The 23,273-nt window shown below is 38.9% G+C and overlaps 1 protein-coding gene across 4 annotated transcripts in view; it reads left to right on the top strand.

The window, feature by feature from the left end:
• Positions 1-20,846, top strand: part of LOC106785887 (transducin-like enhancer protein 4) — a 42,937-nt gene extending 22,091 nt beyond the window's left edge. Inside the window, exons 4-12 of one of the 4 annotated variants that reach the window (XM_014746692.1) lie at positions 2,922-2,966; positions 5,832-5,969; positions 9,381-9,753; positions 12,084-12,109; positions 16,061-16,204; positions 16,531-17,132; positions 17,220-17,495; positions 18,290-18,893; positions 19,806-20,846. In XM_014746692.1, coding sequence (XP_014602178.1) covers positions 2,922-2,966; positions 5,832-5,969; positions 9,381-9,753; positions 12,084-12,109; positions 16,061-16,204; positions 16,531-17,132; positions 17,220-17,495; positions 18,290-18,893; positions 19,806-19,913 — 2,316 coding nt within the window. In that variant the 3' untranslated portion in view covers positions 19,914-20,846. Of the gene's footprint in view, positions 1-2,921; positions 2,967-5,831; positions 5,970-7,207; positions 7,319-9,380; positions 9,754-12,083; positions 12,110-16,060; positions 16,205-16,530; positions 17,133-17,219; positions 17,496-18,289; positions 18,894-19,805 lie in introns of those variants that run through there. The other 3 variants (XM_014746694.1, XM_014746693.1, XM_014746695.1) reach the window with 3 other exon arrangements.
• Positions 20,847-23,273: the final 2,427 nt, after the last annotated feature.

The raw sequence follows: 23,273 nt of genomic DNA, 5'->3' as shown, positions 1-23,273 counted from the left end.
ACGTGTACGTGATCTTGTTAGCCACCACGTGCACATCGGCTCGATACTAATTTATTGTTGTCCCTCACGAGCCAGTGGCAGCCAGCAAGCAAGCAAGCAAGCAGGCAGGCAAGCAAGCAGGCAGGCAGGCAGGCAAGCAGCAAGCAAGCAACATCGGTGGAACGACGTAGCGTTGCTGTTTTGTTTTCGGCTCACGACGTGTTCCTGTTTTGTGTCAGGAAGAGTTGATGCCGATGGGTAATAGGTAAAGCGTAGGTGGAAGAAGAAGAAGTATGGCAGAGAAGGGTGTCCATTCTCGTCCACCCTCCTTCATTTACCACCCTCCTTCATCCTCTCTCTCTCTCTATCTTGTTTTTCTTGTTCGTCTCCCCCTCTCCCTTCTCTTGAGCATGAACGTTGTACGGACTTAATTGGCGCGCGGAGGCGACTAGTTTAAACACGATTAATCAAGCGGACGAGCCGACACGACGACCAGGAGGAGGAGGAGGAGGAGGAGGATGAAGAAGAAGAAGATGAGGTGGAAATGTAGTTGGTGGAGTAGTAGTAATAGTAGTAATAGTAGTAGTAGTTAAAGGAAGTCTACGTTCGGCGCAGAGATTTATCGACGCGAACCACGAACGAGAACTCTGCTCTTTCATCCTCTCTCTCCCCCACCTTCGTTTCCCTTCTAACAGTCTACCGAACACGTTGTCTCTCATAATTCGACTTATTGCAAATCGTGCCATGGCACCCATCCCACTTCCTTCATATACACTTATACACACGTAGAAACTTCTATATAATTTGAAAGGCCGATCAACGCGTTCTCCTCGACACCTTGCCCATCGATAATTATTAATTAATTACACCCGATACCTAGTTAACGATCCCTTTCTTTCTTTTTTTTTGTTTTCTTAGTCGTTCGACAAGAAAGGTCGACGAAGATGATTCTTCACGCCTACGAGATCCGTCAAAGTCGTTAATCGATACTGCTGCAATTGGAAAAGGTTGGCTGCTCGTTTTCTTTTTCTTTTTTTTTCTTTATTAGATCTCAACTACCTTCGTTTAGTTAGCTCGTCGTTGTCGTCCTCTCTACACCTCGCTCCTTCCTCTACTTCTCTTTCATTTCTCCCTCCTCTTCCTCCTCCTCCTTTTCCTCCTCCTTTTCCTCTTAGATTCTCTCGCGAGAGAAATAACTTACTTACGACGCAATTAATTCGTCCGTGTAATTACCGGGCTAATGGCCCGTAAGATTAAGAATCTGTAAGCCGAGTACTCGAGAACGTGCATTGCACACGTTTTGCTACTTCCTTCCTTCCTTCCTTTTTCTCTCTCTATTTCTCTTCTTTCTTTCTTTCTCTCTCTCATACACACATAATATAATATAGTAAGATTGCTGAAATCGTACCTCCTAAGAAAAAAAAGTATATAAGATGTGTAATTTGATATATATAAAGAAGAAGTTTGTATATTTTTCATAACTTCATTTAACATTGATTTCATTTATTTTAATGAAATTCGAAATATCTACACGCGCGCGTTTTTACATAAAATTAAGAAAACTTAATAAATGAATATCGTATGACTAATGTAAGGAAGGTAACAAAAATTGATTGCACGAATCAATATTGTTGTTTGACGTCGTTGTTTTGATATCGTCAAAACGTCAGAGTTACGATTTGGACAGTGATACAACTTGAGCAACTTTATCCAATCTTTATCTTCACTTTTCTTTATGCACCGCTTACAGTTTATTGCAATTAAAGGATAATTAATAACACGTTATCATGTAAACGGTGCAACTAGGTACAGTATTAGTCCTCTACTGTTACTACTATAACTACTAATATCAGCCAACTATCTCGTTTCTCTGTGACTAATGATCTCCGTGTATGGACTCGGTAGAGTTCGTCGACGCAAAGGAAGAGAAAGAAGAAGAAGAAGAAGAAAGAAGGCTCGTACTAGGAAAATTATTCTTTTTCGATAAAGAAACTTTTAGAAGCTGGGACAGATCTAGAAAACGATGTTAAATTGCTACCGGCGTTGTTTTGTTACTTACTTGCTTGCTTGCTTGCTTGCTTGCTAGCTTGCTAGTTACCTTGCTCGCTAATGCTTACCGTGTTAAACGGCTCAGAAAAAGAGTGAGATAGAGATAGGGAAGAAATGAGGAGAAAGTTAAACAAGGACGACCGCAAAAACCACTGCGGCCAGTAATGGTGGTGGTGGTGGTGGTGGTGGTGGGTAGTGGTGGTGGTTCTGAGGTTATCCTTGTTGTTTTGTGCAATAAACGTTCGCGCAGCTGAGAAGAAAGTGTTCGATTCGAAGGACGTTCTCTTCGTTAGATACAAAATTCTTAGTAAATTATTCTCGTTATCTCCTTACATACTTACGACCATTCAATTGGAATTAGATGAAAATGTCGCCTGTTTGTACATAAAAAGAAAGAAAGAGAGAGAGAGAGAAAAACAACCTCTAACTAGATTTGAAATCTTCGAGTATATTACTTCGAAACTAGCCAGAGTTGTCTCTTTTCTCGCGCTTTAATTAAGTCGTGAACGAGTGCCGTTACCAAATACGTCGCGAATGAGAAACGTAGTCAGGTAATACTTATTTATATATATACACACACACACACATACATCGTAAGTGAGTAAATAAGTAAATACATAGAAACGAAAAAGCGAGACACGAATCGTCCTATCAATTTACATGGGAGACTCGAGAAGAGAGAGAGAGTGCAATTAGAATCGAAACGCCTCGAATTCCGAAAAATTAATTCATACGACGTTTTTGTTCCTATCATTTCCTATCTTTTTCATTATTTCTTCTCGCAGTTTGCATTTTAACGATCGAACAGACTGCAGAAGAAAAAGATAAAACTTGTATGTATATATACATATATATCTATACTTTATTTTTCTTTTTTATTCTGTTTGTTACAGTATTACGAGATGTCGTACGGCCTCAACGTCGAGATGCACAAACAGGTAAATATCTTTAGCATCGAAATAATTTAATACATTTTTACAATATCGTTCGCCAACGTCGAGTCGTGAGGAAAAACGTTGGTAATATATATTGTATATAATATATACATATATATATATATATACATATACAGTACATGTCTCGTTTGAAACAATATGATGCCATCGTGTTTCTTTATACGTACGTAAAAATACGTAGCGTTAATATATCGTATTGCGAATTCAAATGTTTATAACTTGTCTAACATTTTCCGTCTTTACTATTCTTCTAAAATATAAAATATAATAATTTGTCTTTTACTTTTTTCTTTTTCTTTTTTCGTATTTGTAAAAAAATTAAAAAGAAAATTTAATGTATTATATTATGTTCATTTCTTTTTTTTTTTGAGAAGGAGTATAAAGAGATGGTCATCAACGCTATCGTACAGTTTGTATATACATATGTATTTACATACTTATATACGTTCATGCAATATCCTCTTTTTTTTCCTTTTTTTTTATCGTCTCATTCCACTTCTTTCTCTTTATCACGATCCTCCCCTCCTCTTCCTCCTTCAACTCCTCCTCAACGGTTTCCTCTTTCGAGTGGCGTTTTATTTTCCGACTGCGTTACCGCGCGAGAGGAGATGTCGCGCGTCGTCGATTCTCGTATGTTTGCCAAAGTTATTAAGGTGAGATAAGTTTGCTCCGAGTATATACCGGCGAATAAACATTTGCCGCGATGACTCGACGACACGAGTAACGATTTAACGAAAGAAGAACGTTGGGAATTGTCGATGGGAATGAGTAAGAATATTCTTCTTATGTCCTTTCTTCTTCTTCATCTTTTTCTTTTTCTTCTTTTTTTTTTTTCTTTCTTTTTTTTCTTTTTATTTTTATTACGTTGTTTTCTTTTTTTACAAAGTACGATGGCTTCTCGATTCTGACGCCTACGATGATAAAATATTCTTTTTTTTATACAATGATATTTTTCTTCATTTTTTTTTCTTTTTTTTTTTCTTCATGCTTCGTTCGATATTCTTACAAATTATGCAAGGAAAAAATTAACATTTTTAAGTAACCAGTTTTGCCGATCTTTTTCCTGTAAACACGTTTCATTTTATATGTGTATTGCATACTTACCATTAGTATTATACAAATACAGTATTGAACGCATTTGAAGTATTGACGCAGATTACATTTTCTTGTAACGTTTATTTAATATTCTTTTTTTTCTTTTTCCTTTGCTTTTCTAAGTATATCTTTGAGTTGAAAGTTTAATAAGCACGGAAGATATAATCGATGTTAACTATATAGTTTTTAATTATAAAACCAGGAATTTATTATATACTTTTATTCTACATAAACTTAATTACTGTGGCTTATAATATCTCTATTGAAACTTTTAAACTTGAGATGATTTATTTAAAAAAAGAAAAAACAAATTAAATAAAGAATCGTAATTTGTACGCAGAGGATAATTTTATGGGAAAATCTATCGTCCATCAATATGTTACCTTTTAAACACTATATATATTTGTACGTATACATATAATACTCGAAATCTAAGTATGTCCTCCTATGTATTATATTCAGTTCTTATTAAATGTTTTGCCGTACTTATTCTGACAGCTTTATCTTTAATCTCTTTTCATTACTCGTCCAATTCTGAGTCTCTCCTTCTCGTGTGGCTTCATTTCTGCGGCGTTGGCACGAGTTAGCCGAGATTAAAATAGAGGAAAGCGGTAACCTCTCCTTCTCCTTCTCGTCTAACATAAGCCTGTCCTTTAAAGCTTTCAAAATAAGAGCACTCTTGACTCCAAGGAAACTCCGAATCACTTTACCTTTTCTTTTTCTTTTTCTTTTTCTTTTCTTCGCTCTTAAAAACGATATTTAAGCTACATAAGTCGATGACATGTCTTTTAAGATCTCTAAAAACTCTCTGTAACCCAATTTTTTTCTTTTATTTTTTCTTACATGTTTCAGACGAAATATGTCTGTTTTTTTACTTCGAATTTTACCATTAATAAAAAGTGTAGATTCCAATATTATATAAAAAAACAATTTTAAATGATTCTTCCAGTAAATAAATAAAAAAAAAATAAATAAGGTTGAAGAATAAAGTTATGTTTACGTCGATCGGTGAAACGAAGAAAATTTAGAAATGCAATTAATAGTTATTAGTTAACTTCTATTAAAACGTAAAATTTTGGAACATCGTTTCTTAAGTATAAAAATAATTGAATATCCATATATATATATATTTAACGAATGAATACCTATCACCTATCGAAGAATAGAGTCTTTTAAAAAATGTAAAGAGATTTTATAAAAACGTCTCTCACGAGTACATACACATATATATATATGTAAATATACATATAGATATTTCTTTGTAACAGTGTGTATATATAAAAGAAGAGCTATCGTTTGCAGCCATCGAGCATCGTATAATGGCGAAAAATGGAAGAAGAGGATAGAGAAAGAGAGAGAAAGAGAGAGAAGAGCATTACGCTTTCTCGCTAAGCCACGGTGTTTTTTTTATTTTATACCGTCTGCGCCATAATACGTATAAGTGCTTTATAATTTCTATAAAAGCTCACACAGACCGTGGAACGCGATATATTCTTCTTCTTCTTTCTCCTCTTTCCTCTCTCATTCCATCCCATCATTCTACCACCTCTATTTCACCCACTACCCTCTCGTTCCTTTCTGGTTGTTCTTAACCAACGACTGCATTTTCACTCTCGAAAAAATTCAAAACCTGTCTTCTTTTTATTCCTCTTCTACTTTCTCATGGTTTAGAAGCGCTATCATCGTTAACGATAATGGACGATTTAATTACAATCTCGATTTTTCTTTTTTTCTTTTTTTTCTATCCCGCAGACCGAAATATCGAAGAGACTGAGCGCCATTATCGCTCAGATGCTGCCGTTTCTTTCTCAGGATCATCAACAGCAAGTTGCTTCGGCTGTCGAAAGGGCGAAACAAGTTACCATGGGGGAGCTCAATTCTATAATTGGGGTAAGTTCGATTAAATTTTTTAAACAATTAATCTATTTACTTGCATTGGACGTATCAATTTTATATATATATTTACAATAATTATCTCAACGGGATTATTATTATCGACGAATAAATATATTATTGCGACGAGACATTTTGCGTCGAACTAATGTTTCAATTATTCATTGACGTTTAATTTTAATATCGAGTAATAGAAGAAAATTCGCGACGTTTTTAGATTCGTTTATCATTTATCTCTATCGATTATAATGCCACGAACTTTTGTCTTGGGTTACCTTTTTATATTAGTTCAAAATATATTATTAATTCGTTTATAATATTTACGTTTGTTCCGATTAACAGAATTTTAATTGAATTCTTTTTGCAATCTCACATTAATCTTTTATTTTATTTCATTTCATTTCGATAAGGTTAATAAAACATAAAGTATTCTTTCGGAATAAAGTCAAATGAAAAATTGTTAAATCGAAAATATCGAAGATTATTGATAGAAAATATTACAAACAAACGAGATGGTCTTAAGTCGACGATTATTCCATTCATGCTTATAGATCAGAGAAGGAAACATGCATTTTGGCCGGGATGATAAGCACGCTCACTCGTTCGAAATTGGCATGCGACCGTGGTGACCCGTCGCGTGTAATTGAGTTCCAAGTTGCTACTCTCTCCCTCCCCTACCCCTCTATCTATCTATATATCTTTCTCTCTCTCTCTATCTCTTCGCGTGCATGACTCGAATAATTTTCTAGTCGCCGATAGCAAATCCTAAACGAACGTGTACAGAAATCAACCTCGGTCGGTCGACGTCAAGTATCGAGAATGACTTCAATTATTTCTTCAACGAAACTGATTCTAACATAGAAAGAAAGAGAGAGAGAGAAAGAAAGGGAGAGAAAATGTTCGCATATAAAATAAATTAAGTATCTAAATAAAAAAAAATAATTATCATGCGTTCGCGATCAAAAGGGTAGAAACTCCAAAGCTATAATAATTTTGTATACCGTATAGTATTATATACCGTAAAGAACGAATAAAGGTAAAAGAGAGGAGCGGGGGAAGATGGCCACCTTCGTTTGAAGAAAAGAAAAAAAAGGAGGGGAAGGAAGGGGGAAAAAAGCAGAAGGGAACGCTAGGTAAAAAACGATCTTGTGGTTCTCGGTAATCAGGTGTTGTATATTGGTAGTATGGTGGGCTATGAAAGAACAGAATGAGAGAGAGAGAGAGACAGAGTGGAGCCGGAAGGGAATGAAGGGTAGAGGGGGTGAGTTTGAAAGGGGAGACGCGTTCTGGAGGCGATGAGGGCAAATAGACAGAAGCGCCAACCCTCCATGAATATGTATTACTCGGTAAACAGGGCTTGAATCAATATTTCGTTTAATAATACTGCACACTGAACGCAGCAGCCCTTCGAACTCCCTTCCCTTACCCCCTTGTCCCCCGTACCCCCTGTCCCCTTCTCACCATCTATCATTTTCTCTGTCTGTTTGCCTGTCTGTCGATTTAACCGTCTCCCTCGTACACATGCATGCGTTTTCATGCTCGCTCCTGTAGAGCCGCCCCATATAGCTTTTTGTCACGCTTACCTCGGTGCGTTTAACGCGCACAGGTAAGAAGAGGGGTTCGAGTCTCACCTTTCTAGGCCTTTAATCATCCTTACTTTCAATCCGGACGCAAAGAGCCCCTTCTTTTGTAGTTCTTCTTAAAGGGATTTTTTTGTCGTTTTTCATTCCTTCGATTTGTCGCATTTTTATCATAAACGTCGTCCGTCTGTCGTGCCGATTATATTGCGCGTATTATTCATACCGCGTTAAACGTCGTTTATTATTAATTATCGGCTCTGATTAAAACGTGGAGGAAAATTGTACGTGTCGTTTACATTAGATAGAAGAACAACAAAGTTTAGATATTTTTTTGTTCATATTTTATCGCAAGGATTAAACTTGCAAGAGAAAGAAAAGCGGAAAGAAAGATAGGATAATGAAGTGGCACGTGATGAATCCGGACGCAAAGCCGTGGTAGAAAGGTAGTAGGGGTGGAGGGAGGGGCTTCTCTGGAGGGTGGCAGGAAACTCGAGTCGGTGTGGCCCTTAAACCGGAAGTCGAGTGGCCGGGGGGCAAATTGCACGGTACTTCCTCACGTACGTGCCGGTAGCGGGCCGCAAATACGTCCCCGGAGAGATAAACGTTGGCTGGTCTTGGCACCGACGGGGGAATCTATATATATATATACGTATACATATATATATATATATATATATATATATATATATCTACGTGACCTTCTCCTGGCGACTCATTCCAAGCAAGGAACCTACATAGAGAAGGCAATCCGCAGCCCTTCGGGGCGAGTTCACTGGGCGGAGACGGGGAAATAACTATCGCACACAATCGGCGCGTAGCCCGAGAGGGATTATTTCGTATAATCCACCCCTAGTGCTGGCAAACCCCTCAGGCTCTTCTCTCCCCTTCTCTCTCTTTCTCACTCTCTCTCTTTGCACACCCCTAAGTGCCTAAAGTGAAATCCACGATAAGCACGATTCGCACGCGTAACGAGTTTATCGGGATTCCCCCTACTTCCCTTTTCACGTTTGTACGTCCCGACACACGCACACTATCTTACATTAAATTATACGTATATATACAAATGTCGCAATCCCTAGGGCTCGTCGAACGACCCTACTTCCTCTCCCTTCCTCTCTTCTATCGTTCTTCCTTTCCTTGCGCTTTCTATTTTCGAAACCTATTATCTAGAACACGATCAATATTCTTTCCTTCTCACTCTTTCTATAATACATGCAGCGGTTACATACTTGAATAATAGCCTTTGTATTATTTCCTCTCTTTCTCTTTCTATTTCTATTTCTATTTCTCTTTCTCCTCGCTACCTTCTCAAACGTACGATGCTAGCCTAGCTAGCAGCGCGTTTACGTTTCTACTTCGATAGGGGATGGGTAATACGAGAAAGGCGAACTTGTGGACAAATACCCGTACCTGCCTGCTTTTTAGAGAAGGGTGGATAATAATGAGGGTTGGATCATTCTATTGACACGTCCATATAAATGTTCGTTTATTTAGGACATTAACCCCTATGATAAATCACATATTGATTTCTCAATACAATACTTATTTATCTATTGAGCAAATTTTAAACTCGAGTTCGTCTTTCGAATGTATCGTAATTAAACTTACGTATGAAATATTGCTTCTTTCTTTTTTTTTCTTTTTCTTTTTTTTTCTTTTTCTTTTTTCTATCGTAAACACTGTTGTCATCAATTTGCACGTCCTTGTACGAACGTATGAAATGCATCGAAATAAAAAAAACATTGACATACATCGTGTATATACACTTACATACATGCATACATACATACGTTCACTCTCGTTAAATATAATTATGTTTTCCTTGCAGACGTTGCAACAACAGAGGACCGATATTCCACGTCTACTGCAGCAAATACACGCTCAACAACTGCCAGGAGCGGCTATAGCTGCCCATCCAGGAATCCCGGGTCTTCCTGGATTAGGACCAGCTGGTGGTCTTCCGGTACCAACTTCCACTTCCGCGACTTTACTCAGCCTTGGATTGACTCCGGGAACAGCAGCAACACCCGGAACGACTACTGCTCACCCGCTTTCGATGTTAGCTAAACCAGAGATTCATCGTGGCCAACCGGATGATCTCAAAAGCAACGGTGGTCAGTTTTTTAGATATCATCCGGGCGATTATATCGAAAACCTATCAAATCTAGACTATTATATGCGATATCCATACCCATACACAAGTAGGTTTATAATTTTTTTTTGGTTTAATTAATATATTTCTTAGAAATTTTATTTGGGATTTATTTTCATAAACGTCATGGTTGATAATTGTTTCGTTGGTTAATTAAACGGGTAATAAGAAGAAATCGTTAGGACGGAAATTAAACGACTCGTGTTAGTTAGAAAGGTTTACATTCGTTGATAAAAATGAAGGAGGAGTACCTACTCGTTTTAATAGCGTGGAATGAAGGACACTTTTTTTCGTCGTTTCGAAGAAGGTGGTGCAGTAGTAATACCGTTAGCTACCGCGGAATAGCGAAAGATCGCGTGTTGTTTCCTTTCCTCCGCATAATGATTGCAAACGCGGCTCGCGTTGCGTTGAATTGCGTTGTTACATGCCTCGCAACCGCTCGTTCGTTTGTTCGTTCGTTCGTCGTCGTCGTCGCGTATCGTTGCGAGCTGTTGTCGAGCGAAAGTCTCGATGGGACATGATAATTCACGATGGTACCGGCACACGCGAACCTTATCGTAGTATAGTCGAGAAAAGTATATGGAATTATTCGGGTTATAGGTGTACGATATACAGGGTGTACACTTAACACGCGTTCTCCCCTCTATTTGACTCAACGTGTATAAGGGAGTTACTACACTTGTTGTAGAGGTACGAAAACAGTGAAGAGAAAAAAAATTTTGTAAAAGGATATATAGTATACGTTCATATATTCATGCGTGATCTTTAACCATTTTTCTGTTCCAATGATCGTTATCGTAAAAAGTCGAGTTGATATAACCAAAGGACAACATGAAATGCCTCCACGCCATTGTGTATAGAGTAAACGTCAGAAATTGGTGAAAAAAGATAAGACACGATGTGCCCACGGTAATTACAGGTTTGCATTCGGCCGATCCTACGGAAGTATTCGAAACGAGCACTTCCTCGAGATAATAAAAGGTAAGAAATTACTTCATACGATATGAAAGATCGAGAGAGAGAGATAAGAAAAACAAGAAAAAATGATTTTCAAGCCAATTTCTTTCACTGTTTTCGTACCTCACGTACGATCTCGGCACGTTTATAAAAGGAAGTAGGTATTTCGCGTGTCAAAGAAATTAAAATCTATATCTTTAAAATATGTAAGTTGAAGAATGAATCGTATATAACTGCTTACAAAACGGTATCTATATTTGTATGTCATTATTAAATGCACGAATAATAATTATTCTTATTAACGAGATTAATTTAAATCATTTATATATATCAACTATATAATACAGTTAAGGAGACACCCTGCGTATATATTATATATAAATTAAAAATAGAAATATTCAATGATTTCCGTGGATTGTAGCGATAGAAAACGAAATTTTCTACTCTTTCATAAAGGAAACTCGTTTGATCTTGCGATACTCGACGCGTATGTACACATACACATATCATTTCCCGCGTTGAATGAAAAGCTTGCGTTCAGGCGTGGATAAAGAGGGGTGGTAGTGTTGGTATTTTGGTGTTGGTGGTAGTGGTGGCAGTGGTGGTCGTGGTCGTGGTTGAAGGGGTTGGAGAAAAAGAGGGAGAGAGGAAGAGGGAGAGGGAGGCATCAGAGGTGCAGCGTGCATGACGTTAAAAAAAATATGTAGTGTCTAGGCGACGCAAAGAGAGTGCCTGGGACGAGGAAGAGGAGGATGGAAGAGGTGTTGGAGAGAGGAAGCGGTGGGATAGGGGAGGGGAATGGGAGGGACATGGGGGATGGAACAGGACGAGTCGGTTCGCTTGCCCGGAAATTTTCAAAGCGCTTTTCGGGTATCCGCTTTCGAGAGACGAAAGCGTGTTGCGTCACCCTGTTAGCGTACACCGGCGGTTTTCAGCGAAAAGCGCATAAATATGCATGAAGATCATTTATACGGGTGCCGTTTTCCCTCTCCACCCACCCCTTTTTTCTCTCTCTCTCTTTCTCCCTTTTTTTTTGTTCCATAGACCTCGCACATCTCTTTCTATGTTATTAACATTTTATCGACGCGTTTCGCGCGTGTTAGTAGGTATGCGTTTTCCGCTCACTGCTTTTTTCTTTTTTTTTTTCTTTCTCTCGACTCTTTCCACGCTCCGTCGGACAAGGAGAGAAAATCGTTTTCGATGATTGAAAAAAAAAGAAAAAAGGAGAAATAAAAGAGAGAAAAAAGAAATGAAAGGAAATAAAAAGAACGCAAAGAGAGGAGAGCGGAGGAGGTAGAGATTAAATGTGAAAAATAATTATTTAAATATATAAAAGAATACTATGTGTTATAAACGTTCCGGGATTCTTCTCCCATTAAAAGAGTCGGGCTAACGAGATATTTTTTTTTTATTCTGTTGCAGGTCTTAGCTCGACCGAGGAGAGACACGTGAGTAGGCGTACAATTTAAACAAAACAAAAAAAATTCGATTTTTTCGCATCTTAATCCCTCGAAAGAGAGAGTGAGAGAAAGAGAGAAAGAATGTGTGTGTGAGAGAGATTCATAAAAGGAGTCACGCGAGCTACGAATTTTGCTATCGAAAAATACCTTACGTACATTATGTAGAATATATAACATATTTATTATATATATTTATATACGTATGGAGTTAAACGATATTTTCTGTTTTATTTTGTTAAATATTTGTATTTTTTTCGAAAGCTCGTTCGTGCTGCAAGCGATTCTCGATTGTAACGAATTTCCCCATTATCTGCGTCGAATGTCGGCGCGATGAAAGGCGATAAAGCTGTTTTTTTCTCTCGCGGTCGTAATCAACGCTCGCGCCGAACGTTCGCCTCGGTTATTGCTGTTATTGCATCGTTTATATGCACGTAGCTACTTCGTACGTACCTAGTAGATACACATATATACGTATGTATGTATAGATTGACGCATCATATGTATACGTGCGTGCGTGTGTACGTGTCTAAATACATGGGTACAAATCTCGCGTCGAAATTTATAGCGACGCGATCTCGCGCATCGTTAAATATTTCTCATTCGGAGAACTGGCCGTATAAATTATTTATCGAAACGTCAAATTAATAATCCGATTAGCCGTGAAATCGTGGCAATTGGATTCGTTGATAGTCGGCGTGGGGAAATGCGTAAACGACAACGGGAATGAAGATGAGAAGGAGGATGAAAATGAGGACGGCTTTTACTGCCGAAAATAGTATTTCGTTAAAGATGAAGATATGAGAAAGAAGGTGAGGCTTTTTAAACTCGTTCTCCCCCAACTTGTCCAACGTAATTAGTATATTTTGGCGAAGGCGAAGTTCTCGTTGTAAGAAGAAAGAAAAGAGACGAGGGAAGAGTGGAAAGAATAGAAGAAAACAAAATGGAAAAGAAAAGAAATAGTGCTTTTGTAGAAAAAAAGAAAGATATGGAGATAGACAGAAAGAAAGAAAGAGAGAAAGAGAAATGCCCAAGCAAGCATAAGCACAAGCGCATAGTCAAGTCGTAAGTCAGAGAGAAGCGCGTGCAAGCGTACTCGAGCGTGGTGGTACTCAACGTAGCCTCGTGTATAACACGCAGATTACACGCGTGTAACTTTTCGTGCTCGCGAAGGGTGGTAGAAACGAACGAACCAACCAACCAACGAACGAACGAATGCCGGCGTGCCGGCTGCTGCTTTGCGTATATACGCGCTCTCTACGGTGCAATTTATGTTTTCGACGGACGCTCGAGAGCCACGGAAAGTGGCCCCGCAGAAAGAGAGGGAGAGAGAGAGAGAAAGTACATGGAGAAGAGTAGTAGTACTAACAGCGAGAGCAACCGCTGTGTTGTGTAGTAGTTGCTAGTAACGTAGAATAGTGATGGTAGTAGGGGTGAAGTTCAACTACTATACGTTCTGGGATTAAGCACGAAAGTGAGAAAGAGAATGAGGATAGAAAGAGAGAGAACGGGAAAACGTAACAGACGTATTTTCCACCTTTCTCCGTCACCGTAAAATTACCTGTCCGTTTTCACCTTGTCGAAATGAAATTACGAATTCAAATATGAATTTTAAGCGCACCTGGTAATCTCTTTGTTATTTTAAGAGAAGGAAAGAGAAACGTAGAAGGTAAAGCGTTAAATTTATGCTCGATATACATATCTTCCGTTCGTCGGTACCAACCAAGTATGTGTATCTATGTGTATAGTATTACACACAATATCTAGTCGTATATACATAATTTCCGTGTTTCGATTCGATCGTTAATTTAATTCGGCCGAAGAATTAATTATCCTAGCAACGTGAGCCTTCGGTCAATTCTCAAAGAGAGGAGTGGAAACAGAGAGGGATAGATAGAGAGAGAGAGAGAGGGGGCAGCCCCTCGCCAGTTTTGTTTATAACGTGCTTGCGCGAACACTGAATGCATTAATATGTATTACGTGAAATATGTAAATACGTATAAATGTAAATATGTAAAGTGCACTCATATATACTATGTATACTCCTACATACGAATCAGTTAAGCTCTTTTACATGTTAAGAATTCAAATTATAGAAGAATAAAGAGACATGCTCTGCAAAGTACTTCCCAGACGTTTATGATGCCGCAAATAAAGAAAAGAAAAATAAAAAAAAATAAAAAGAAAAACAAAATTGTTAAATAGAAGCGAAGAGAACGTGTTATTGCGCGTGAAAAGCATGATAGATAAATGGAGAGAGAGAGAGAGAGAGAGAGAGAGAGAGGGTGAGAAAGGAAGAAGAACGAAACAGAGGAAAGATGTGGCAGTGGGAGGTAGGTGATAGGGAAAAGGGATCGTTTGTGAGACAAGAAAGACCAAAAGAGAGCAATAGAAAGAGAGCAAGAAAGATAGAGAGAGAGAAAGAAAGAAAGAAAGAAAGAGTGAGACGCAAAAAATAATGGAAAGAAAGGAAGGTAGGCCATAAAGAAGGGTGAGAAGGGAGCGCGGAGCGTGTATTATAGGTTTGCCGGGTCTGTAATCATCGCAGGACCGCGAAACGCCCACCGACGCCCTCTCATTCCGCGTCTTGCCATTCTATTTTCCTCTCTTCTTTCTCTCTTCGTGCTCGAGGCACTTTCCGTTCTGAGCCTGCTGCTCGTGTCCTCCATCCTTTTCTCTTTCTCTCTATCATTTTTTTTTCCTCCTTCCTTTTTCCTCCTTTCTTCTTTCTTTCGTTTTATATATCTCTCCCTTTTTTTTTCTTTCATTTTTTCTTTCTTTCTTCCTTTCTTTCTTTTTTCTCTCTCCACTCGCAGCCGTAGGTTATGCATGCCCACTCTATAATCATTATCGGCCCTACCAGGCCGACCCCTTTCTTCTCCACCCCCAACCCTTTCCTCCTGTCCCTTTTCGTCTCGCAGCTCATTTTCTCTTCTCTTCTCACACTCTTTAGACAGAGAGAGAGAGAGAGAGAGAGAGAAAAGCCACGTTTGCAAGCCTCGGGCCACCGCGGCTATCCTATCTTTTCCTTTTTTCGCAACCCTTTTACCTTCCCCCTTGTTCTCTCTTCCCGTTCATGAATTCCATTATGCTTTATTTAAGCTTGACCGATGGCCGAAGACGCGTGCCACCTTGCGATTCGAGAAATTTTACACAAATATCGGCTATCTCTCTTTTTTTTTGTTTGTTCCAATTATTATACGATCATCTTCTCACATGATGATTTTCGTGTAAATATGTAGGTGTAGAAATAAAAGTGATAAGAAAAAAAGAAAACACGAAGAAACGAAAGCGTGTATTTAATTTCACGATAAAATACCTTTTTCGTTTTCATTGAAACCGACAAAAATTAAAATGGGGAAAAATTTGTAGGTCGTAATGTAAAATGTAAAATGTGAAATTCATTGGATCGATGGAACGAATAGGGAGGATTGAACGCGAGCAAGCACGAGGATAATAAAAGTGGACTCGACTAGATCGTTAATAGTGCGGTAATCGCGCTGACAGCCAAAATTACATTTTAATATCGTCCTCGTGGTGGCGGGGCTCTAAACGAGTACGCTTTACGAACCGTTCCCGTTTCACGTCGCCCGCTAAAATCGAAATCGATTACCGCGAAAGCTCGCCTGACGATTGTTAATAACCATCGACGTAGATAATTATGGTTTGTCACGTAACATCCATGTAGAAAACTTCTTGTTCATATTATCATCTGGCAGAAAAATAAGATATCATTTCTCGTATAATATATCGATTCGAATAAATTCTTTTGAAACAACGGTTCTAACTTTTGTTTTTATACTATCGTAAGCGGGGACTCCTTTGAATCTCTTTCTTTTTTTCTCTCTCTCTCTCTCTCTCTCTCTCTCTTGGGAAAGTCTTTTTTCATTGTTGATGAAGAAAAGAAGAAATGTTGATAGAAGGACTTTTTTCGTATTACAGAGAAGTTCCATATCTCCCGGTGACAAGTACAGTCGACCACGAACACCGCAAGAGTCCCATCACGGTCATCATTCCCAGAACCATCACGATCACTCGATGCACATAAAGAAAATGAAGAAGGAACAGGACAAGGACATCGGACACGTAAGTTCCACATTTCTTAGTGTAGATAACTTACACGCATACGCGCGATAAACGACAAGGATCTTTGGTATTGGAGAAGACTATAATTTAGTCGTTCCGAAGAAATCCCCGATTAATCGGTTGCTCGGTAAGGCAGGTTAGATCGCTATCGCTAATTAGATTCCTATCGAGTGTCGCTAGTTGCATTAGAGAGAGCCGATACATAGGTAATCTCGATTAGATAATCACTATCGTGGAAGGAGGTAATTACGAAGAGAGTTGTTAGAGTCGAGAGATCACGTTTTTTTTATTTCTTTTTATTTTATTATTTTTGTCGATTGTAATAGAGCGACGGAGAGAAGAGCGATCAGGATCTAGTGGTGGACGATGCGAGCGAGGGTCCGACGAGTCCGGTGGTCAATGGAAGGTCGTCTCCTCGAGAAAATGGCATAGACAAGGTGGTAGTGGCACCATTGGGTAGCAGCGTGCAAACGAAAAAAGACATTACACCGCACTCGCCTAGAAGTGGGACGAGTAGCAATGCGAGCACACCTTCGGCCAAAAAAATGGAAGAACGTGAGAAAGCTACGACACCGATCTCGAAGTCTCTCACACCCACTTCTGGTTCGGTTGTCGGTGGCGGTGGTGGTAGTGGTAGTGCCGGTGGTGGTGGTGGTGCTAGTGCTGGTTTAAAAACATCGGCTTCGGCTAAACTTTTACAAGGTCCACCAACCGGTGCTGCGGTACCTGGTCCTTACCCTCCTCATTATCCACCCGGGCCACCTCCCCATCATCTCGGGCCAGCTGCTCAACATCCTCACGTTGACATGATCGGCTACAACGGTTATGCGCCACCTAGAGCACCGCCTTCTCTTCAACAACTCTATGATCCCCACGTCACGATGAGGGCACCTATTGTCGGCGCGGTTGGTGTACCCGGCGGCAAACCGTGAGTACGAACGACAGATTCATCAATCCCAAATTTATCAACGATCAATAATATTCATCTTTTCCGGCTTTGACTTTTGTTTAACAGAGCTTACAGTTTCCAAGTGTCGGGCGACGGACACATGCAACCGGCCAGCTTCCCTTTAGATGCTTTGATGGCAAGCGGGATACCGCGTCACGCGCGTCAGATTAATACCCTAAGTCACGGCGAGGTCGTGTGCGCGGTCACGATCTCCAATCCGACCAAGTACGTTTACACCGGCGGCAAGGGATGCGTCAAGGTCTGGGACATCAGTCAAGGCGGGAGTGGCAGCGCGAAGCCGGTTTCTCAACTAGATTGTCTACAACGAGACAATTACATTAGGTTCGTGGAAAATTACATCCATCCTTTTTTTTTTACATTTGTACAATTTTTTTTTTTTCCTATATTCAATAATAAAGTCCCAAGAAACAACGTAAACGTAAAAATTGAACTTTTATCGCGTGAAAAATACGGATGAACGATATTCGCGTATATTATGACGTTACATTGAAAAATTAATAACCATTCGAAAAGCGGCAGTGATTTATAATGAAAACAAAACCGCAGGAATCGACCAGAATTCGCGCTCTCTCCCTCTCTCTCTCTCTCTCTCTCTTTTTCTTTCTCTTTCGATATTTTACGAACGTCAAGCGTATTTTTGCATTGTAATAAAATTCCAAGCGGCAAATTGTTCGCGTTTCGCTCCTCCGCTATGTGATCGTTAATGCTCGTATGTTAATTAAATTTCATACACGTTTCTTGCAATCACGTTTCCCGTTCCTCTCTCTTTCTCTTTCTCTTTCTCTCTCCCTGTTTCTCTCTCTCTCTCTCTCTTTTATAGAGCCTTTACTGGATTTGATATATTTTAGCCCGCTTATATGTAAATTTGGCGCGCTATTGTTCGATTAAAATCTCCGTGAGCATGCATTAATTATCGTTGAAAATACGATCTCCCGATGAACGAATTTTAATACCACCGTCTACATAATCATCTCTAAAGTATTCCCTTACATTATCGCGTTATTTAAATGATGGTATTTTGATTCCATGATGATAAATTATCAGAAAAACGTCATTCCAATGGACGAAGCATTGTAAAATGCATTATTGTTTTTTTTTCTCGGGGAATAATACAGATCAGTGAAGTTACTACCGGATGGTAGGACGTTGATAGTTGGCGGGGAGGCAAGTCAATTGAGCATTTGGGATTTGGCGAGTCCAACGCCAAGAATCAAAGCGGAATTAACCTCATCGGCACCGGCGTGCTATGCCCTCGCAATTTCTCCGGATTCGAAGGTCTGCTTCAGTTGCTGCAGCGACGGAAACATCGCAGTTTGGGATCTTCAAAATCAGGCGTTGGTTCGACAGTTCCAAGGTCACACGGACGGTGCCTCTTGCATCGATATCTCTGCAAATGGATCGAAATTGTGGACCGGTGGTCTTGACAACACAGTACGCTCTTGGGATCTCCGAGAAGGTCGACAGCTTCAACAACACGATTTCACGTCGCAGATTTTCTCGCTCGGTTACTGCCCCACTGGCGATTGGCTTGCCGTCGGCATGGAGAATTCCAACGTTGAGGTACTACACGCTCTAAAACCTGACAAGTATCAGCTGCATCTGCACGAATCCTGCGTACTATCTCTGAAATTTGCTTCGAGCGGCAAATGGTTCGTCTCGACGGGAAAAGACAACCTTTTGAACGCCTGGCGTACGCCTTATGGTGCCTCGATATTCCAAGTAAGAAACATTATTATTATTATTATTATTATTATCATTATTATTATTATTATTATTATTATTATTATTGTTGTTGTATATTTATTGCTAAAAGTTTAAAAATGTTATGAAATTTCGTGTATATATATATCGCGGGATAAAAATGATTCACTTTCACGACGAGATTGAATGGGAAAAGAGTTAAAATGTCTACCGGGCGACTAGCAAAATCAAGCGGATGATCTCGTTTCGATTACACTTTTGAATAAAAATTCAAATTCGTTTGAATCGCGATATTCGATTTTTCGAGCCAGACTACTACTAACTCTCGTCACGAATTCGAAAGATCTATAGCCCTTCCATTGTCAGCCGTGTTTCCAAAAATGTATTTTTACATCCCGCTTGGCACTACCTCTCTCTCTCTCTCTCTCTCTCTCTCTCTCTCTCTTTTTCTTTATTTGTTTTCTACCGCGTAAATCCGCGTGCAGTTTTGGGGAAACCAAAATACGATATTTTTTATATTCAGTTCAGCCCCCCCCCCTCAGATTTTACCCAGATAATATATAAACTGCGCGCGATCGTTGAAATCATCCCGCAAAGTAAAATTCGTAGATATGTAATACTTTGATACATACGATACGACAAGGTAGATACATAATACTAATGTTTCGATTCCACGCGAAATTGGCTTCGCAAACGTAAAATTTGATGAGAGAGTGCGAGGAAAGTTTTTCCTACGGTGACATTTTTTTTTTATCACGCGAAATGACGTGTATCGGGCTAAGCGTACGTTTGTTGTTTTTTTTTTATCCATTTATCTCTCGCCGCACTTATTATTTTTACTACACCTTTTACTTTATATTTTTATATATCTATTTTATCGTTTGAATAATATTTTGACTATTGGACATGTCGATTATCGATTGATTTCAGTCGAAGGAATCGTCATCGGTGCTTAGCTGTGACATCTCCGCGGATGACAAGTATATCGTGACAGGTTCTGGTGACAAAAAGGCGACAGTTTACGAGGTACTTTATTGAAGACAATTTAATGAAGTCTCCACCACCGTCATCGTCATCGAAGACCATTTTTTCCGAAAGTTCATCTATAAAATTCGTGTGTTACGTTATTTACGAACGACTTTGTTGCCGTTGTTGTTCTTGTTATCGTCATCGTTGTCGTCGTCGTTGTTGTTGTTGTTGTTGTTGTTGTTGCTACTGATGGTCAAAGACTCTTATTACAAAATAGCGGGACTGACAAATGGATTTCTCATCGTAGGTTAAATTTAATCTATCATTGGTGATAAATTTCAAGAAGAAAAGAAAAAAAAAGGATAACAAAAAACCAAACGAGGGATAGAAGTTCGAATTTTGTAGATCAATTTTAACTTTGATATTTTTGACAACCGAAACACGATCGGTATCGTAATTTTTTTTGTTTCCGAACTGCTTCGAATATTAATTTTTTCTTTAGTAGTTCTTTTATTTATTTACTTTCTTTTTTTTTCTTTTTCTTTTTTTTTTTTTATTAAAAAAAATGATCGACAAAGTCGCGAATTTCGTAAGTTTTTTGAATAAAAGAGTTACTCGAAGACTCAAGGAAGCCTTACTAAAGTTTAAATTACCGTGAAAGAAGGTGAATGAGGAGGAGGAGGAGGAGGAGGAGGAGGATGAAGAGGCAAAAGGGGCAAAGGAGTGAAGGATGGGAAGGAAACTGCTCGGAACAACAGGCTCCGATAAGCTCCCTTTTAAAAAGCGATCTTGAAAAGCGGTTTCGTTCGTTTCGTATCGCTCGACGTGCATATTTGAATCGCCTTTGGCAACGAGATCAAACATTAATTCTACTTAGGATTAGAAGGGATAGTGACAAGCGGGTACGGCTACGCTTTACTCACGCATATCTTGCCTCTCTTGTACATTTTTGTATATATCATAGATATACTTATAATATAGATATATAAATATAAAAGTATATATATATATATATATATATATATATGTGTATGTATATATATATATATATATACTTATATGTATATATGTATGTGTATATATATATATATACTTATATATATATGCATACATAGCGAGAGAGCATCACGAGCATACCGTCATATTTTTCTACGTCTACCGACAGAGCTTGGTGGCAAACACGAAAAAGATAAAAATCTTTGTAAATATTCATCGAGATTTAGAGATTATTATACATAAGCGGTTAAGATTCGAGTAATAAAAGAGTATAAAGCGACGCATTAAATCCAACATTTATTTCAAACTTATTACCTTTTACTTAGAATATTTATTCAACGGACACGAAGAAATAATATTTTCTGGTAGGTAAAATACAATGCCATATATTTTTTCAAATTATTCAAATGTGCATGATACAATTTGACGCTTTGATTATTTTTTATTTATTCGTTTGAAAAATACTTTAGAATAAAATAACAAATTATGATAGAAAAGAGAGATTTTAATATATATTATATACATATATACATACATATTTGCTAATATCGGTGGAATTAGACGATTCGAATGTATAGAAGGAGAGATAGCAATTTGAATTTGCAACTGGTAGTAGAGGAAGAGTGGTAAAGAACACGGCAGAGATCGCGGTGGCCGTGCGAAAGCTACCATCGAGTAGGTAATTAGCGATGCCATGCATGCACACGGTTCAGCCCTATTCAGTGGAAGGTTCATCGACGTAACGTTATTATGATAGCGGCACATTTTGCATATGTGGCCGCCATTGGGATAGAGAAGAGTATTGCGACGAGGGTTGAGCAATAGAGAGAGAGAGAGAGAAAGGGGGATGGGTGAGGTGGGGTGAGAGGGCTGCGTTGGTAGTAGGGTGCGATGGTGGCTGGATTTGAACGGGGGAAAGGATGATTTTACGCGGGATTTGCCGCACGCTGAGTCGTATTTGCATGGTAATGATATGCGACGCAGGAGGAGGAATGACGTTTGGGGACGTTGTCGGAAGGGGAGGTGGCGGGGAGGTGAATGGGAGGACGGCCCGCTGGTGGGGGAGTTTTACGTAGGTTTAATAGGAGTTAGAACTCGGATGGGTCGAGTACCGAGCGCGCCCACGGCATTTCGCGGATGAATCTTGAATATCACATGAGCTAAATACGGATCGGTTATTACGAATAATTCAGGAGAGAAAGAGGAGGAAGAGAGAGAAAGATTTATTGTATTACAGGGAAGAGTTTCATCGATACGAAGGAAGGTAGGTATTTTATTAGGTAGTATTAAGAGATTAAATTATAAATTTTTATTGGAAGGGTTCCATACGACATTGTTAACACCGATATTTTTTACACTCTACACAGTTGTAACCGTCCATTAAGTGCATATACTGTGTGCCAAGCAGTAAGACCTAAATATTCAATCGTTTCCAAGAAAACGAAGAAATAAGTTTCATAAAATATTCTTATATACGGGTAGTTCTTTTCAGTAGTTACTATATTTTAACACTTCGTCGTATGTGTTAGCCATCTTCGTGCTTGGTTCAAAAATTGTCAACCTAACGTTGCGTGATGGGCTGAGAACTTTTCAGTTCCTCTCGTGTGTTTTAGTTCAAGACTTTAAAAACTGTATAGAGTTTAACAAATATCGGTGTTGACAAGGTCGTATCGAGCCTTTGTCAGATTTATTTATGCATATACATATTTATGAAAAATATAGTACAATAAGGTATTCAAGCATAGAATCGTAATCGATAAGAAGCGAAATAAAGGAAAACAAAGAAGTTAATTTGAAGTGATACGTAATTACGTGGCACTGTGGTAACGTTAGTTATGAAATAAAGTTCTTAAAGCATATGTTACGACATTTGACAACTCAACCGAGCGTTTTCGTGTTGAACTACGACAGAAACAGAGTACCAGGAATAGGTTACGGGTTATAGTCATTAAAATAAAGAAGAAGTAAAGAAGTCAGTGGGAGAAGTGATTAGTGGGGAGGAGGAGGAAGAGAAGGAGGGGGAGGGGGAAATGCGTCTTATTTTTTCTCGAACGAAAAGCAAACGCAGAGACGCAACGCGTATCCTCTCTTTTATCAGAGCTTAATGTATTCTCATAAGAAATTCATGAGCGTGTGTCGGATCGTATACATCTACATCTACATACATACGCGTGCGCATACTAATAAATATAAGTACATGCATGTATGCGTTGTGTTGTATATTACGTAGAAAGACGGATGACTCTGTTGATTTTCGACGTCGTTGGAGAAGGATATTTTACGACGTGCCGATTTTTATCCGTTAGAATATACGAGCGAGTGAGCGAGAGAGAGAGAGAGAGAAAGAGGACGCAGTTTGGGGCAGCAGAGAAGGAAGAAAGGGAACGCAACGGAACGCAAAGCGCCCACCCACACGCGAGGCACTAATTTTCC

Source organism: Polistes canadensis, unplaced genomic scaffold (genome assembly GCF_001313835.1).
Source record: "Polistes canadensis isolate GaletaPanama2010 unplaced genomic scaffold, ASM131383v1 scaffold_58, whole genome shotgun sequence".
NCBI classification, from domain to species: Eukaryota; Metazoa; Arthropoda; class Insecta; order Hymenoptera; family Vespidae; genus Polistes; species Polistes canadensis.
The sequence above is the reverse complement of the archived record's forward strand: the minus strand, read 5'-3'. Positions and strand labels throughout refer to the sequence as shown.